The following is a 19,167-nucleotide window of genomic DNA, read 5'->3' on the forward strand; positions in this document are numbered from 1 at the left end:
TTACGAGTGTTAAAACAAAGATTCAACTCACTCTGGGTTTCTGTGATTCAGATCTCATCAGAAGAATAGATCGTCACAAAATAGATAACCAGTAGACACACATCCCTGCCATTTTCAAACAGAATGTTTTTACCTCATTTTATCCTTATCACCTTGAATTTAGCTCATCATTAAGTTCTCAAAAATCAACCAATTTTTCAAATCTCCAAAACACGTTTGGAAAGAGATACCACCACAAACATCGGTAGTAATTTCTAACAAATGACTATTCAATAGCTTCGACTATTACAAGTCTAAATTATTTTAGCACCTCAATGAAGTCTTGTTAAGCTTTACTTGCACTAGCAATCCAACCCCAAACCATTAGCTTTATAGTTGGTCTTTGCTTTGTGATGAATTTCGTTTTTGCTGCTCTAGATGCTTTGGGCACTTTGCCACTGCTGATCAGTGCCACAGCATCTGGGCACCCTCTATAAATTGTGAATATGGATTGGTATTTCCATGATTGGCTTCTTTGACTTACTACTTAGTCCCTAGTACAGTGCACTGTGCGTGCCAAGGGCCTGTAAGTCAAATGCTGCTAGTGGGCCTGCAGCACGGATTGTGCCACCCACACAAGTAGGCTTAAATGGGGTTTGAGAGCTGCCACTGTAGTGTCTGTACGCAGTCTTTACTGCCAGGTCGACCTGGTAAGTGCACCCACTTTCCAGGCCCTAACCTTACCTTTAATTACATGTGAGTTACCCCTAAGGTAGGCCCAAGGTACACCTGTGGGCAGGGTGCAGTGTATGTGAAAGGTAGGACATGTACTGATGTGTGTTACCGTTCCTGATAGTGAACTACAGTGTATTTCGTTTTTCACTATTGAAAGGCTATCTGTCCCATAGGATAGAATGGGAGTTATAACATTGTATCAGTATAACTTCCCATTGGGACAAGATAGAAAGTTGGAGTTTAGTAAGCTTGAACTCAGAATATAAAAATTTATATTTTAGTAAAGATTATTTTTATATGGTGTGTTTGAAAATACCACTTTTAGAAAGTGGGTATTTTCTTGCTCGTCCAACCTGTGTGCCTCTGCTAGTTTGTGGACTGACTGTCTGGCTTTGGAGTGACAAGGACTGGGGATGTGCATTCACTGTAGACAGCCACTGGGGGGGTTGAGGTGTGTCCTGCCTTTCCTGGATGAGTCAGGGTTGGGCTGAATAGACCTGGGCTGCATTTAGAGTAGGGAGAAGAGATTTCCTTGCACCTGAATGGGACTGGTCTGCCTTATACAATGCTGTCTCCACCTCTTGCCTGGAAGCTGGACCAGAGAGGACAGAACTGGTTTTGACTGAGCACAATGCCTCTCTGCCATGAGAAAACAAAGAGAAATGCTGTATAAATATTAGAGCCCAGACCCCAGAACTTTAGAATACTTCTGGACTCAAGAGGAACTTCTGCCAAGGAGATGAGCTGGGAAAGCTGAAGGAGAAGTACTGCCCTTTCGCTGTATTCTGTCTAGGGTTGGCCTGCAGTGGCTGTTCCTGCCAAGAAGAGGATAAAGACTTTGCCGTGTAAATGCTTGAAGAAGATCTCCAATGGCTTGAAGTAGAGCTTGTCTCCTGTTCTGAAGACTCAGGGGCACAAAGACGTCACCACCAGCTCCCCTAAACTTCCTTGCTTTGAGTTCTGACCTGCCAAGAGGTGCCGGTGCCTGTTGCTGCGTTGGGACTATGGAGGTTGTTCCTGCTGTTTGGAGCTGGAAAAGAGACGTGTTGGACCTGGCCCTTTTGGCAGGTTCACCCCGCAACTTTTTGCTTTTGCCTAGCCTGTTTCTGTAACCTGTGTTAGTGATTTTTGGGTCGCTGCGCACTTTTTCCCTGTGTCCCAGAGTAAAGTGCGTGCGTGTAGTATGGCTGGCATGCCCTCCCATAGGAATGCATGGGGAATGTGTGTGTCCCTGGTAGTTCCTGATGCGTGGGGAGTGCAGGCTCGAGTTTAGTATGTGTGAACTCGTGAGAGTGAATGCTGCGAGATGGTGTATGCGGCATGTATGTGTCTAGAAGGGAAGTGCTACTTCTGGACATTGATGTGTGTGTGCAGTGAGGGTGCTGGAGCGTGATTGGCTGGGGCTGGCTGGCAGGCCAGGCTCCAGGAAGTCTGGATGGGTCTGCCCGGTGGTGAGTGTGAGATTAGCATGAGTGATGTGTGGGAGGAGTGTACCTGTGTCCTGAGTGGGCTGGGTTTTTCCCCACACAATGCTGGCTCCGCCCCCTGTGGTGTGTCTAACGACCCTAGCCTCCCCAGTGAATGAAAGGGGTGGTTGGGCCATCAAGGGTGCTCCAAGACCAGCTGCGACTGGTCTCCCCCCACCCTGCACCTCCAAACAAAGGAGTTATGAGTATAAGAAGGGGCTGTGTCCCCACAGAGGTTGTTCTTGTTTCTGACACTTGAATCTGCCAGGGGCGTGCTGCTGCTTGGGCCCAGGGGAAGGCTTGCCTCCCTGGGCCCTGCCCAGCCCCTGGACTGCTGATGCCCTGCCTCCCTAAGGACTTTGCTGGAACCCTGCTCTGCTGAGGGCACCTGGGAGTGCTGTGCTTGTGTTCCCAGCGCCTGGGAGCGCTTTATTTTCCCCTAAGCGCCTGGGAGCGCTGGTGATTGCCTTTAGCGCTGGGGAGCGTTTGTTGCTGTCTGTGCCTTCCTAGCGCCTGGGAGCGCTTTATTCTGCTTATAGCGCTTGGAAGCGCTCTTCGTGCCCACAGCGCTTGGGAGCGCTGTTTATTCGAGCCGGTGCCCACCCGGCATTTGCCCTGCTCTTGGGAAGGTCCCTGGGCCCCAGCGAGTGCCTACCTCGCTTGATACCCTCATTATTTACTTTCAAGGGTGCCTACCCCTCTTGCCCCCGAGAAGCGAGAGAGAGTCAGTGCCGCCGCCTCGGCGAAACCGGAAGCCAGGCCCGAGCCGCCTGGCTGTGGGAGGGGCCTGATTTGGTCACTTCCGCTTCCGAAGCCTTCCAGCTCCGTTGCCGGTCTCCCGTGTGCGGAGGGAGACCGGACATGACGCTCGCCCCGGGGAAGGAGTCCCTGAAGAAGCGGGCTGGGCGCTTGGTGAAGGCGGGGCTCCCATGAGGAGGGAGAGCCCCACCGTGCGTGACCGCCGTCCGAGAGAGAGACGCCGCGTCTGGAGACCCGGTGAGTGTGTTGCCGGGGAGGAGGGGCGTCGGGCACATTGCCGGTGCCCGCCCCTCCCCTCCAGAGCGAGCCCTGTTGCGTTGGGAGGCCCGTGAGGCCTCAAGTGCTTTGAGTCCCCCGAGAGGGACTCCGCCCGTTTTGCCCTCGAGCCCCGAGAGGCTCCCCTCGGCCCCACATTGCTCCCGAGCCCATGAGAGGCTCGTTGCCCATTTTGGCCATGTGGAGTTCCCCGAGGGGGGACTCCAGCGAAGGCCCCCACCTGATTCTCGAGCCCTGAGAGGCTCCACGCTGGCACACAGTCCTTGAGCCTAGTGAGAGGCTCCAACGCTGGCACACAGTCCTTGAGCCTAGTGAGAGGCTTGTGGGGGCATTTCTTTGCTATCGCATTTTTGTGTTCGAGCCCAGAGAGGCTCGTGGGGGCACATTTAATTCTGAGAGCCCAGTGAGGCTCAAGAAGGCGCCACATGTGTTTTGAGAGCCCAGAGAGGCTCTAGGGGGCATTTCCTTTGTTGAGCCCTGCGAGGCTCCCAGCCTATATTGGTTTTAGAGCCCCAGAGAGGCTCTGGGGTGCCATCCTGTGTTCTTGAGCCCACGAGGCTCCAACGTTGCCCCTTGATGACCCAGCTGCCCAGCACTTTGTGGGCAGCTGCCACGTTTAGGCCCCTGACATTGGGACACAGGGCGTCCTAGCCCCAACAAGGCCAGAGGGCCTAGGGACTGCCACAGGTTGTGGCTCATGTGAGTTTTGCGCAATTGCTTGTGCTTGCACCTCTGAATGTGTTTGTGATACATCATGTGTTTTCTTTCCCTACACCGCTGAATGTTAATGCATCATGTGTAATGTTCCTATGCTTATACCCCTAAATGTTGGTGATACTTAGGTGGTTGTTTTTCTCCTAGTACAGGTGTTGCTAGTGAGGTCTTGGTTCCCTGCGCAATATTTTCCTAAGGTGGTTAGGGTTGCGTAGGAGGTACTTACCCTTTTCCAGTAATTACGGGTGAGGTGCTAATTTGTGCTACATTTTCTATTTTGTTCTACAAAGTGTTCTATGTGCTAATTACTATTCCTAAAAAGTGATGATTCCTGACAGTGGTCCAGGTGGCCCTGTCTTGTACATATCCCCTGTAAATTCTGCCCGTGCCTGTTGGCACAGTGTAACAATATGTGTGTTTTATCTAATGTATGTTTATTATAATACAAAGGCTATTTTTATATAACCTTGTGTGGAGTTTCCTTTGTGGTGGGCTTTGGGAGTTGTTGCTGGGTGCGCGCGCAAACACTTAACCTACATAGCCTCCAAGTTTAGCCTGGCTGCTCGCGTCACGTTACCTAGAGGGTGTGCAGGGGTTATCTTGGTGTGTGACTCCCTTGCCCTGACGTGGAAGTGGTGGTCTCTGACTGACGTTGGCGCAAGCCTTGGCCAGCCAGAGATCCCGTTTCTAACAAGACGCAACTAAGACTCATCCTCACCTGTTTCCGACACATCCCCACTGTGCCGCTGAAGAAACCGACCCAGTGCCTGTCCGCGACTGGAGAAATCGCTGCACGCTGAATCCTGTGCACCGATCTCCGATGTCCGAGAGCAACGCACCGATTCCGATAAATGCCCTGCTGTGCGGCTGCAAGAACCAGCACATTGTGGGACTGCTGCTGGAGAGACCAACACAGCACCGTTGCCACTGCATTGAGAACCAACGCATCCTTGATCCCCATGCATTGCACCGGGGCACCAAGTCTACAGCAACAAAGGGGCTGTAGTAAGAAATCGACGCATCACCTCCCTTTTAGTAAGAAACCAACACATCACCTCTCCTGCATGGCAATAAAGATCCGACGCATCCCCTCCTCTGAAGTAAGGTACCGATTCATCACCTTCCCTGGGTGTAAGGAACGGATGTATGACGTTACAACGCATACTTTTACAACGCCTACCTTTACATCGTAAGTTTTACAATGCATACCATTACAACGCATAATGCTTTTGGGTGCTGGATAGTGAATAGTTTAATTTACTATTCCAACTCCAGTCCCCGTGGATAGTAGGGAAGGTGTTGGATAGTACATTAAACCTATTCCCTATCCTAGAGCGCCCCCCCCAGCGCTATGCGTTGTAATGGTTTGCGTTATAAAAGTTTCGTTGTATTGGTAGTTCGTTGTAAAAGTTTCGTTGGAAGGCTGTATACCGTAAGGAACAGAGGCATCCCCCTCCCTGCAGCTGTTTTTGTTTATGATTTTGCCGCATTCAAGGTACTTTGTGTTGAAAGTGTCACATCTACACTTTGCTATGGACAGAACTGTTTTACCTTCTAAAAGTCACATTTTGATTATTGTATGTTGGATTTTCTTGTTTGGTTGGATAAAGTTTACTTATTTTTCTAAACTGATGTGGTGTCCATTTGTAGTGTTTTTATTGTATTACAGTATGTGCACACACACTTTACACACTGCCTCTGAGATAAGCCTGTCTGCTCATGCCAAGCCACCAAGTGGGTGAGCAGAGGTTATTTTAGAAGTGTATCCCCCTTACCCTGACTAGGAAGAAGGGTCCCTACTTGAACAAAGGTGCAAACCATTGCCAACGAGAGACCCCTATTTCTAACAGTTGGCAAAATGTATAAGGCGCTTTGGGTATCATTGCTTCCTGGAAAGTCACATGTATTTTTTTAATAGTCAATATCTTAAAGCTTCACACTCATTTTGATTGCTTAACATATTCCTAATAAAATGTTGCATATATAAAGTTTAAAAAAATGGACGGATAAACTTCAAATGCAATATTATCTTGTGTTTCATAAGTTAGGAATCAACTGAAAGAGTGCCTCAAAATAAGATCACCATGGCCTAATTTTGATGCCTTTGCTAAGCCCTATTCAGGCAAAGACAAGAATTGGAATTACACCTGATTGAGGTAGTGTTGTATCTACTCCCTAGACAAAGAGGGCCTCAGAATGTGGAAACATTAACACACAACTATGTACCCTTTTCAGAAAAAGAGGGTTCTCTCCAGTATTCTCTTTTGTTCTGGACTAGGTTACAGGGCATGTGTTTTACAGGTGATGCTCCCTTTACGAAACAGAGACACCTAACTGTCTACATCCTTAATCTTTAAGTCTGTAATTTGGTCAGGTGTCACTAACATCTCTTCATTTTTCTTTAGACAGCTGCTCCACTATGTCATGCTCTCAAGGAGAGAAAAGAATTCAGCAACCATAGCTATTCAGGTAATAGACAATTGTATTTCCTTTATCCTATTTGAGTTAAGGCCAGTAAATACACACACATTGAGCATGCCCAAAATGCGTTTGACTGATAAAATTGAAATGCACATGCACTTTCTTTAATTACTCATGCTTAATAAAGCAGGAAGTGGGTGAGAAAAAAGTTCTTTAGTCTGAAGCACAAAATGAGTGGGCCAACAGAATGACCACAAACAGGTGTAGGAAATAAGATATGCACCTATACAAGGGCAAATCCCACACAGACATATGTTGAGTCTTTATGGTTTAGGGATGGGTAGCATTAAGTGATAAGTTTGGGTTGGTAGAGCTCATGGAAGGGTCGTATCAGCGTCTAGTGAGAGGTTTTCACGGTTCGGGGACAGGTAAAGTTAAGGAGAAGTATGTGCTTTCTAGTCTTCAGAGAAGAGTAACTTTAGGAATAGTACATTTTTCAAGTTCAGGTAGGGTAGTGATAAGGGAACTTATGTTTTTTTTTACTTAGAGCAGTGTAGCTGTAAGGGGTAGCACGGGTTGTTTAGGAATTAGGGAATGGTAGTGTTTGTACGTTTTTTTAGAGTTCAGGGAAGGATAGCATTAAGGGGTTACACAGACTCTGTAGGTATCAGGAATGGGTAACATTAAGGGGTAATAGGAGGTTTTTAGTATTCGTTCAGCAAAGGGTAACATTAAGGGGCTGTTGGACTTGGCCCTTTTTCCCGAAATGTTTCGCCTTTCGACCCCCCTATTTGAGGATGTCTCCCCCATGGTAGAGAAATGTATAGGCCATGTGTGGTGTGAGATGCCATGTTAAATGTGATGTTCAGGTAGGGTAGTGATAAGGGAACTTATGTTTTTTTTTTACTTAGAGCAGTGTAGCTGTAAGGGGTAGCAAGGGGTGTTTAGGAATTAGGGAATGGTAGTGTTTGTAAGTTTTTTTTAGAGTTCAGGGAAGGGTAGCATTAAGGGGTTACACAGACTCTGTAGGTATCAGGAATGGGTAACATTAAGGGGTAATAGGAGGTTTTTAGGATTCGTTCAGCAAGGGTAACATTAAGGGGCTGTTGGACTTGGACCCTTTTCCCGAAATGTTTCGCCTTTCGACCCCCCTATTTGAGGATGTCTCCCCCATGGTAGAGAAATGTATCGGCCATGTGTGGTGTAAGATGCCATGTTAAATGTGATGCAACGGTGTACGCACCTATAATTTCCCCATCATAAGAATGCACCCTGGTGAAATGTCGCTTTTAAAATGGATGCTGTGGCTGCGTGTGGTGCCACTTGACTGTGGTGGGTTAGAAGTCTACTTGTTGTTTACCAGCACCCCTAGCTTTTGGAGGGAAGCCTGGCACCCAGTGCTCTACTCCTCCCCCTGAGCCAGTTAGAACCCGTTTCCCCAGATGCTTCTAGAAGCTTTGGGCACTGCCTGGTAGATGGGGTGAGGGGCGTATAAATAGGGGGGCTGTGCCACCATGTGCTCAGTCAGAGCTTGGACTTGAGAGAGAGGGGACCTGCTGCCAGGGGGTGCCGCACAATGGCCTGTGTGCGGGCCCCTAAGCCCATCTGCACCCCTCCACTGGCCACAGGGCCAGTGAGAGCCCGCTGCTGGAGTTCAGGCTGCTGTACCAGGAGGAGTGCCATGTTACAGGGGACGAAGGTTCCTAGGAGCTGCTGTCCTGTACTGATGAGTACCCACTGACCGGTGACCTGGCCCAGTAGTGCCTGTTGCTCTCCTGCCTAGCGCCTCGTTAGCGCTACAACTGTGCCTGCTGCTCTGCTGACTAGCGCCTGAGGAAAGAGTGCTATAATCAAAGCGCCTGGAGAAGAAGAGCGCTTTATCTGACTGCCCAGGAGCACCTAGTAAATGTTACCCTCCTGTTCTGCCTGCTTGACAGCGCCCTGCGAGCCCCTGGACTGCCCAGGAGTGAGGAGCTGATGCCAGCAGCGCGGTGCTGCTGAGGCGCTACTGTATGGCGTGGGACCTGAGCGCGTCAACTTGATTCCCTCAGTTTCAGTACCCAGGAGGAGGTGAGGAGCGTGGGCACTTTGTTATTGTGTGGGACCTGGACTGTACTGCAGCGCTGTGCTGCCCGGGAGCGCTGTGTATTCAAAAATATTGCGGGAACCTACCCTGCGTGATGGCCGCATACTGACGATTTTAACCTACAGTGGGTGCCCACCCCACTTTATTGCCGCCACCGCGTGTTCTGCGTAAAAACCCAGCAGGAGCCCACCCTGCACTTCAGGGTTGCTGCAAAATCACTGCCGTGGCCGAGCCGGCACAAGGAGAACTGCCGCTTTAAGACTAAGCGGATGCCTACCCCACGTGGGCACTGAAGGCGGGTGACTACCCCGCAGTGGTTGATGTCTGAAGGCGGGAGCCTACCCCGCTTTGGCACCGAGGGAAAATGACCACCGCAACCCATGGTGGCAGAGGAAGCCCTGGGCCGTTGCGCTGCTCACAGCGACCCGGAAGCCAAGTAGGAGCGTGCCTGACTGGGGGAGTGGCCCGCCGTCCAGAAGAAGGAAGCGGAAGCAGGGCGGGACTCCCACAGTGACGAGGGAACCACATGAGTGACGAGAGACCGTCGCGGGAGCCCACCCCCCGGTTAGTGCCCTTGCGAGCAAGGCAGCACAGTTGGGGAGAGGAGGGAGGCCTCAGAAGCAGTCTGGAGCCTTGCGCCCACCAACTGAAGCCCCGGGTCCAAGGAGGGGGTCCTGGTAAAGGCAAGAGGAGTGCTGGTGTTGGCGGGGCTCTCGTGAGGAAAGGAGAGCCCCGCGGGTGAAGTAGCGGGTGCCTGAAGCCACGGGAGAGAGCTGCGCGACGCCTGCAGCTATTACGGAGACTGGGCGAAGGCCATCCGGGAGAAGTAATAAAGGGGGAAGGCAAGAGGAAGCAGCGCTGACGCCGGCGGGGCTCCATGGGAGAGAGGACAGCCCCGCAGCACCAGCCCAGCACAAACGGAGCCCAGAGGAATCCCGGGGCTGCGGGTTTGGCCTAGGGGGGTTTGTCAAGGCACGGGGTGGGTGCCTTCCCCCAGTGGCCCCAGCCCTCGAGGAGGTGCTAGTCGTGTTTCTTCCAGCTGCCCCGACCAGAAGTGGGCAGCTGCAACGTGCCACCATAATTGTTTGAAGCCCCCGGGGGGCCCCACCACAGTCAGGGCCACAGTGCCCATGGGGCTACACAGCAACGCCGCAGTTGTGGGTCGCTGCAACGTGAGGCATTTTTCTTTAAGCCTCAGGTCCCCGCAGGGGACCCCCCAACTGTCCAGAACTTAGTATGCCCCTTAATTTTTGATTGTAGAGTCCCAGGACAGGGGCTCCCAGGTCTGCTTTCTGAACACAGCTGCCCCGCAGGACAGTGGGCTGTTGCCACGGGTTGGGGCATTCAGGGGTCCAGATACCCTTTGTGACTGCGCAGTGCACCAGCAACTCATCTGCAGCATAGAGGGACCAGGACTGTAGGTGCTGATGCAAGCTGACTGCGATGACGTTTATGCTAATGGTTTATATCCCCCTACTAATGTGATTTAGGCTGGCACAGTATGCCCCGTGTTGAATGTGTTCATGCTAAGGAAGGTTTTTAGATCTGTGTTATGCCAAGTATCATGTGCCTGATGCCCCTAATGGTGCCTAATGTCATATTGCCCCCCGGTATCCCCAGGATGTTTTAGGGTGATGCCCACTGGTCAATCAATCAATCAATCATGCCATTTGTATAGCGCACTACTCACCCGGGAGGGTCTCAAGGCGCTTGGGGGGAGGGGTATGCTACTGCTCGAACAGCCAGGTCTTGAGTTGTTTCCTGAAGGCGAGATGGTCCTGGGTCAGCCGAAGGTGGATGGGGAGGGAGTTCCAAGTCTTGGCAGCCAGGTAAGAGAAGGATCTTCCTCCGGCGGTGGCTCTTCGGATGCGTGGTACGGCTGCGAGGGCGAGGCTGGTGGACCGTAGCTGGCGGGTGGGCGTGTAGAAGGTCAGGCGGTCGTTGAGGTACTTGGGGCCCAGGTCATGGAGAGACTTGTGTGCGTGGGTGAGGAGCCGGAACGTGATCCTCTTGTCGACGGGGAGCCAGTGCAGGTTCCTCAGGTGGCTGGAGATGTGGCTGCGTCGGGGGACATCCAGGATGAGTCGGGCGGAGGCGTTCTGGATGCGCTGGAGTCTTTTCTGTAGCTTGGCTGTGGTTCCGGCGTAGAGGGCGTTTCCGTAGTCCAGTCGGCTGGTGACGAGTGCCTGGGTGACAGTCTTCCTGGTCTTGGTCGGGATCCAGCGGAAGATCTTGCAAAGCATACGCAGGGTGTTGAAGCACGATGAGGAGACGGCGTTGACTTGTCTGGTCATCGAGAGGGAGGGGTCCAGGATGAAGCCCAGGTTGCGTGCGTGGTCGGTTGGCTTGGGTGCGGTGCCTAGGGCTGGGGGCCACCAGGAGTCGTCCCAGGCGGAGGGCGAAGATCCCAGGATGAGGACTTCCGTCTTGTCCGAGTTCAGTTTCAGGTATTCTTACCTAACCTGGTGTGGTCTCTTTTTGTGGTGTGCCTTGTGTGTCGCCTGTGTGTACTGCATGGATGCTTTGAACATGTCCTCTGAAGTTTGGCCCGCCCGCTCTGCACCACGCTACTCCATTTCTAACAGGGGCAGTCAGAGGTTTTTAGGATTACGGGGAGGGTAGTGTAAAAGGGTAGCAAGGGTTTTTAGGTTCTGGGAAGGGTACTGTTAAGGAGGAGTAAGGGGTAAAAAGGACTTTGCAGGGTTCAGGAAAGGGTAACATTAGGGGTAATAAAAGGTTTTTAGGGTTCAGGGGAGTGTAGGGGTAAGGTGTAGTAATTAGTTTTTAGGATTCAGGAAAGGGTAACTGTAAGGGATAATAAGGGTTTTAGGGTTCAGGGATGGGTACTGTTAATGGGAAGTAAGGGTTTTTTAGACTTCCAGGAAGAGTTGTGTTTATTTATTTATTTACTTTTACAGTTTCCTATAGCGCGAACCAGACCAAAGCTATGGTATCAGAGCGCTTTACTTAAAGAGCAGGGTGTACACATTTAATGGAGAACATTGCATACAAAAAAAACAACATAATGTAAAACTAACAGAGAATAACAGCATTGAGAATTGTTCTGAACAAGAAAGTAAGTTCAATTTTGTGTGGGTCTTAACTTCACGGTCTCAGTAACCCGAGCGTAGAGGTAGTTAGGAGGTTGTAGATCTGGTGTCGTGATTGTGTGGATTTAAGGTAGGAATTTGCTCATCAAGAATAATTTTGCTTCCTTTTTGAAGAGAGGAGTGGGGGAGATTTTTCTGATGTATGGTGGAAGCGAGTTCCATATTCTTGGCGCTGCTCCGGAGAATGCTCTGTTGGAAGTTTTAGACTTCTTGAAGCGTGAGGGTTTCAGAAGTAGATTATCTATGCTCCTTGACTGTCTGTTTTCTCCTAAAAAGGTATGTTTTTGGGATAGGTACTGGGGAATGTTGTGGTGTAGCGCCTTGTGAGTGATGCAGGCCATTTATAGGTGGATTCAAGCTTCGTATAGTAGCCAGTTGAGTGCTTTCAGGTGTGGTGATATGTGGTCTTATTTGCTAGATCCTGTGAAGAGTCTTGCTGAGGCATTCAGACAGGCTTTTAGAGGGGCGGTTGAGATTTTGGGAAGCCCTGAGAGGGTGGTACATCTGTATTCCAGCCTCGAGATAACTAAGGACTGAACTGCAGTTTTGAGGTCTGAGTTCTCGAGGAATGGTTTCATTTTTCTGAGATAGCTGAGGTGGAAGCCGGCATTTTTAGCCAACAGGTTGATGTGACTTTGCAGGTTAAGGTTCTTATCCAAAGTGATTCCAAGTGATATGGAAGAGTCCACCAAAATCTACGTGCAGTTCAGAGCAGTGATCATTTTGATCCACTCCTTTGTCTCAGTGGAGTTATTAGGTGGGAGGGATAAAAGAAACTCTGTTTTTTAAGAGTTTAGCTTGAGGAAGTTGGTCGGTAGCCATTGGACAGTTTTTTGAGAGCTAGATTCATTGTCCTTACCTCTTTGATAGAGGAGATCTTGATGTACAGTTGGGTGTCATCATCTGCGTACAAGTGGAAGGAGATGTTCACATGCTGTAGTAGATCAGTAAGTGGTTCAACGTATAAGTTGAATAGCATAGGGTGGAGCCTTGTGGAACTCCTAGTAGGTTAGGTGAGGAAACAGAGAGATTTTTGTTGATCATGTACGTTTGCGTTCTGTTTTCCAGGAAGTATTTGAACCATTGAAGGACTTTACCAGATAAACCCATCCTGTTTTCTAGTCTTCTTTGTAGTTTGTTGTGATTGACCGTATTGTAGGCTGATGAGAGGTCGAGTAAGACTAGTAGGCAGGTTTTGTTGTGGTCAGGGGCATGAAGGGAGGGCGTCATCCACTATGGGAAGGATGGCTGTTTCTGGGCTATGCCTAGGTCTGAAACCCGATTGGTGGGTGTTCAGTAGATTGAAGTTCAAGATGTGTTGGTTTGGTTGTTGCTGAACACATTTTTCCAGGACATTGGCTAGCATGGGAATGTTGGTTATTGGTTGGAAGTTGTTGGGGTCAGAGTTGTCTGCTGTTGTTTTTTTTAGGATAAGGGTGACTTGGCCCATTTTTAGGCAATCCTGGATGTGTCCTTGTGCTAGCGAGGAATTGATGATTTTGGTCCAAAAAGGTGAGATGATTTGGAAGAGGCGGGGTAAGCAATTTGAGGGGACAGGGTTATTGAAGTGGTTATTGAGTTTGGTAGTCGCTAGAATATTGGTGATGCCATTGAGATCGTAGCGTTTGAAAGTAGACCAGTGAGAGTTATTTTTGGGCAGCAGCAGCTCATGTAGAACAGAATTATCGGCTTGACTGCTCTTTGGGGTGGCTGAGTTAATTGCCGCCGTACTATGCTCAAGTTGGAGGGAGTTTGTTTTAGCTGTGAAAAATGAGGAACATTTTTCACTACTCAGCTGTGATTTCAATGTTAGGAGGGAGGATTTGGCTAATTTTTTAGATTGTTGTTTCAGAATTTAGAAGAGTTTCTTTGGTCTATTTTTGGCCTTGTCTAGTTCTGATCTGAAAAAGTCTTTTTTTGATTGTAGGATGCTTTTTTTGTAGGAGTTTCTCGATTACTGGAGAAGTTTAAGATGCTGAGGCTAGGGATGTTGTCTCCATTTCCGTTCCGTTGATCTGAGTTTGCGTCTCTCTTCATTCAGGGCTCCGCTGAAACATGGGTTTTTGCCTTTGTTCAGAATTCTTTTGAGGTTTGGTGGAGCGGCTTGGTGGAAGACTTTGGTCATTGAGGAGTTGTAGTGAGCAGTGAGGTCATTGACGTCTGACAAGTTATTGGGGGGGAGTGAGAGCCTTCTCACAGTGGGAGGCAAGGTTATTCCAATCTATGTTTTTTGTGTCTCTTATCCAATGTTTTGGCCTGATTCTTTGCGGGAAGGTTTTCTTGATAGCTGAGGGAATTTAGAAGATAAGATGGTCTGACCAGTCACAAGGAGTAACCAAGAGCGATTCAATCGTATTTTGTTTAGATATGATCCAGTCAAGAGTGGCACCCTTGGTGTGAGTCAGCGCTGAGATAGCTAGGATCAGGGAATGGTTTGCTAGGAAGGTTTTGAGGGCGTTAACCTGCTTGTCCAAGGTGTTATCCCAATGGAGATTGAAATCGCCAAGGAATATGTCATTGGAGTGAGGGGAAGAGTTTGAAGTAATGATTTCCATAAAATGTCCAAAGAATTCTGCGTTCAAACCCGGAGGATTCTAGAGTATATGTAGTTTGAGGGAGTGGATACTTGATGATTTAACAGAAATCCCTAGGAATTCACAAGAGACTAGGGGTTTCGAGTGAAACTTCGAGATAGTGATGTCGGAAGGATGTATGCAGGCTACGCCTCCACCTATCTTGTGAGTTCTATCGAGTCTAATGATGTTGTAGTCAGGGGGGACTAGAAGGTCTTGGCATGGCGAAGATGATTCATTGAGCCAAGTTTCTGTGAGGATAATTATATCCATTTTCCTGTTGAGGGCGAGGTCGGCGATGTCAGAGGCGTGTTTTGGGGCTAAACACCAATTCAGAAGCAGGCAGGAGATCACGTTTGAGGAAATCTTAAAAATGGCTCAAGATTCTCGGTGTTAGAGGTTAATGATTGAAGGTTATTCAGGTTTATTCTTCTGTGTATTGGATGGGAAGTTCTGCTTGGGTTGATGGGGACTGTGAGAATAGTGTATTCTTCTTTATTTGTGGTATGGCAAGCCAGAGTTTCATATAGCAGTAGTAGTGTTTGGATTTCATGGTCCGTTATGCTGTTGGGGAGTTTGCATGTGCGCAAGAATCGATTGGTTGGAGGTAGGCGGTTAGTTTTTATCACCTTGTCGACTGTTGATAGAGAAGATGTTTGAGTGTAGATAGCGAGTTTTCAACAAGTTGTAGGATGTTTCTGATTTCTAGGATCACGTTTTGTAAATTACGGGAGGTGACGTAAGGAAGGGTTTTGGGTGAGTCTTGATAGGGAGGGGGAGAGATGATGTTAGGTGTTGAGAGGGGCACTTTGTTGTTGGTTCTCTTGATAGATCTAGATGAGGGAGTCGGTGCGGTGCGTGATCAGATCTGGGTGGAGGCAGGGGTCGTAGTTCTTCCAGAGGTGCTTATGGGCTGGTGGGAGTAGTTAGGTCCTGAGGTACATTAGGTGGGGTGATTGACTGGCTTTTTAAGGCACAGAGATGATGGGAGTTGTTGATGCTACTTTCACCAGTTCTGGGTGAAGTAGGAGGTTGTTGCTCATCAGGGGATGAAGGGGTGGTAGGAGTGGTTAGGTCCTGAAACACGCTGGATGGGGTGATGGTGCAGATTTTAAGGGTGAAGATGTATTTGTTGAATAGTTCTAGGTCCTTGTTAGCTGCTTGAATGAGCACTGTGCCATTTTTGTACAACATTATATTCAGTGTAGCTCTGAGGTTTTGCGCGGGTGTCGCTGTAAAACTAGTTCCGTAGGGAATATTTTTATGGTCCTGGATGGTTAATAGCTTGAAGAACGCCGATCTGCTATTTTCTTGTGAAAAATATAGGTTATTGATTATAGTGCCTTTGGAAATGAAGGAGGGATCTAGGAATAGGGTATCGGGTTTTTTTCTGAGCAGATTGTGTTTGAAGGTTTTAGAGGCACTTTTCGATAGATTATGGGGGTATTGAATAGAGTATGCACTGTTACCTTCCGGTATCATGTTTGGTTCAGCCATGCTGTAAAATTCCTTTGGACAGTGGGGGAGGGACCAGAAAACAAATAGGTTGAACGCCGGTCCCCAGATGGTTGTTAGTGAGTGCTAATTTTCCTTCTGTGGGAAGCTGTTACAAGACGGCTGTTGTTTTAGTAGACGCTATAGCGAGAAGAAAGCTATCTTAGTGGGTAAAAGCAAATGGCATTTGGCTTGGGTGGTTTTCATGCTGATTGAGAAAATAGGAATAAAGAAATAGTCGTTATGAGATGGCTGCTGCTTAGTTGGGGTCCATAACAGGATGACTGCTGATTTGGTGTTGATAATATAAGGTTTAGCCGTTACAAGATGGCTGCCGTTTTAGGTGTTAAGGAATAGTTAGTCATTTGTAGGGTTCAGGGAAAGGTAAGATTAATCCGTTTGCACAGTTCAGAGAAGGGCGGCGGTAAGGGAGAGTGAGAGAGTTTTAGGGTTCAGGGATAGACAGTGTTAAGTGGTAGTAAGGGTTTGCAGATTTCAGAGAAGAATAGGAGTAAGAGGTGGTAAGGGTATTTTTGAGTTCCAGAATGGGTAGCTGTAAGTGGTGGCAAGGATTTTTAGGGTTGAGGAATGGACAGCATTAAGATGTAATGAGGGTTTCTTAGAGCTCATGTAAGAATAGTGTAAAGTGCTAACATTATTTTTAGGGTTCAATGAAGAGATAATTATGGGTTTGTAGGGTTCAGGGAAGGGTAACATTAAGTGGTTTGAAGGGTTCAGGGAAGGGTAGCGATAAGAGGTAGCAATGGGTTTTTAGTGGTCAGAGAGGAGTAGCATTAAGGATGAGCAAATATTTTTGGGATTCAGGGAAGATAAGCGGTAAGAAGAATAAGGAACTTTTAGGGTTCAGGGATGGTGTGGTATGGGTTTTTTAGGATTCAAAGAAGGACAATTGTAATATGAAGTGAGGGTTTTTTACAGTTTAGAGATGGATAGTGTTAGAAATGGGATTTCTGGTTGGCTGAGGTTTGCGCCAAAGCCAGGCAGAAACCACCACTTTAGTTAGTGTAAGGGTAAACCACACACTGTTGATAACCCCTGCTCACCCCCTTGGTAGCTTGGCATGAGCGAACAGGCTTATCCCCAAGGCAATGTATAAAGTATTTGCACTAACACGCACAGTAACACAGTGAAACACCACAAATGTACACCACAAAGGTTGTTATAAAAATATAAATTTCTTTATCTAATTTAGGCAAGATCAAAATGACGTATCCAACATACACAATAAAAAGTTGTTTTAAAAGCAAAAGGTTTTCTTGTAGTGTTCTTTGTAATATTATTGTGAAAGTAAATGTCCCTGCAATAGCAAAGTGGCTTGGGGAGTCAGTAGGGCTATGGACCCGGTTTTCAATGTGAGGAAAACACTATCACAACATATGCCCCGATCCAAAATGCCCCCGCTGAACTTGGACTTAAATATGTTGCACTGGTGAGAAAGAACACGGTCCTTCATGGACGAAAAAATGCCGCTGCCCTTCTTAGTACCGAAGGCTACACTTAACTGATTGCGCCACAAGATGTCTCCGCTGCCCTTAGTAGCAAAACGCTACACTCCTGGCCCAGCACGTTATCTGGCAAAGTTGTGTGTTAATAATGCCCCCGCTGTACTTGAAATCGCCCTCTTCTTCAATGCGCAAGGCTGGCAGACTTCCCTGTCTTTCTAACCGGCCCACCTGCAGCACCCTCACACGCAGTTCCCCTCTGCACAGGCTCTTATTTACCTTTCTGGATGTGGCGGGGGCTCGGTAGTCCGCGCTGATCCTCCGACGGCGCAGCTCTCTCCTTGGCGGCGCTCCCTGGCTTTCGGTCCGGAACCGTCCTCGATACAGAACGTGAGGGAACCCCGGTTGCTAGGCGACGCCTATGCTGTCTTTCTTCCTGATGCTGCATCACAGGGACAAGCCTCCTAGCTGCTAGGCAACTCGCAACGCTGTGGCCAATCCCAGCACGGCCTGCCCCTGATGTAGGTGGGTGAAGGAGCACAATGCCTACGAAGCTCCCGGGCTAGCGGCGGTTATCTTTCTTGGCACAGCGTTTCTTCTCAGTACCGGGCCGACGGCGGTGATCTTAGCCCCTTGTGGTGACAGCCTCTGGTAGTGCACGGGCATGCACTCTTGAACGCTGAGGCATCTCTTCAGGGGATACGCGGTGGGGGCACGGCAGGCACCATGCTGAGCCCTGCTGTGTGCCGACAAGCACACCGATTCGACACCACATGGCAGGCAGGACAAAGGTCACGAGGCCACCCTCAATGCGCAGCCACAAACACTCAGTGCCAGAAAGATGGTTTCCTCTGCAAACTTTTGTGTCCCTGAGTTTTAACAGGAGGCCAGCTCTCTTCTGGCCCTTGAGGACTCTCAGGACACAGCACACAGCAAAGTCCTTGGTTTTCAAGCAGAAGGGGGACACAGCACACAGCAAAGTCCCTTGCCCTCACCCTTAATAGATTCAACAAACTGCAGGTCGGCCCCAGAACACACAGCAAGGGCAGTTTTCCTTTTCCAGTCTCTTCAGTTGATCTCCTTTGGCAGAGGTTCCCCTTGATTGCAGAAGTAGTCTAATTTACAGGGGTTTCAGGTTTTACTTTTATACCCCAAAAGTATTTGTTCTCCATGTGTGAGGGGTCCAGAATCCAGTCCCAACCAGTTCTGGGTGCCCTCTGCCAGGGCCGGTCTTCTTCCTTTGTGAGTGTGGGCCAGGGCTATTAGACGCATCGCAGGAGGTGGAGCCAGCATTGTGGAAGGCAGGCACAGTCCTATTCAGACACGTGTGCTACTCCTCCCCACCACTCTACATGTAGATAGGCCTATTCAGCCTAGTGCTGACTCACCCAGCCTCCTGGAGCCAACACCCAGCCCCCGACACTCACAAACTAGACAGTCAATACACACACAGGCAGAGGCACACAGAAAGGTTGAACAGAATATTAGCCACTTTCTAAAAGTGCTATTTTCAAACACAGAATTTAAAAACCATCTTTCCTAAAAGTTGTGTTATCAAATTCTGAATTCAGGGATACCAGACTTCAGCTTCCCATCTTGCTCCTATGGGGAAATATGCAGGTACACATGTGACACAGCCTTTCCCATTCTATCCTATGGGCAAGATGGCCGTTCAATAGTGAAAAACGAAATTGGCAGTATTTCACTATCTGGACATGTCATCCACATTAGTACATGTCCTACCCTTCATATACACTGCACCTTGCCCAGGGGGGTACCTTGGGCCTACCATAGGGGTGTCCAATGTGTAAGAAAAGGGAAGGGTTAGGCCTGGCAAGTGTGTACACTGGCCAGGACAACATGGCAGTTCACAGACTGCGCACAGGTACTGCGGTGGCAGGCCTTAGACACCATTTTAGGGCTACTCATGTGGGTGGCACAATCAGTGCTGCAGGCCCACTAGTAGCATTCGAATTACCAGCCCTGGCACACTCAGTGCACTTTACTAGGGACCTTACAGGTAAAACAAATATGCCAATCATGGATAACCAATCACAACCATTTACAGGGAGGGCATGTGCACTTTAGCAC

At 48.8% G+C, this 19,167-nt stretch overlaps 1 protein-coding gene across 1 annotated transcript in view; it reads left to right on the forward strand.

The window, feature by feature from the left end:
• LOC144821751 (uncharacterized) overlaps positions 1–19,167 on the forward strand; it is a 1,041,341-nt gene that overhangs the window by 758,552 nt on the left and 263,622 nt on the right. Inside the window, exon 13 of the mRNA XM_078678951.1 lies at positions 6,335–6,398. Coding sequence (XP_078535077.1) covers positions 6,335–6,398 — 64 coding nt within the window. The remainder of the gene's footprint in view (positions 1–6,334; positions 6,399–19,167) is intronic.

Source organism: Lissotriton helveticus, chromosome 2_2, assembly GCF_964261635.1.
Source record: "Lissotriton helveticus chromosome 2_2, aLisHel1.1, whole genome shotgun sequence".
NCBI lineage: Eukaryota > Metazoa > Chordata > Amphibia > Caudata > Salamandridae > Lissotriton > Lissotriton helveticus.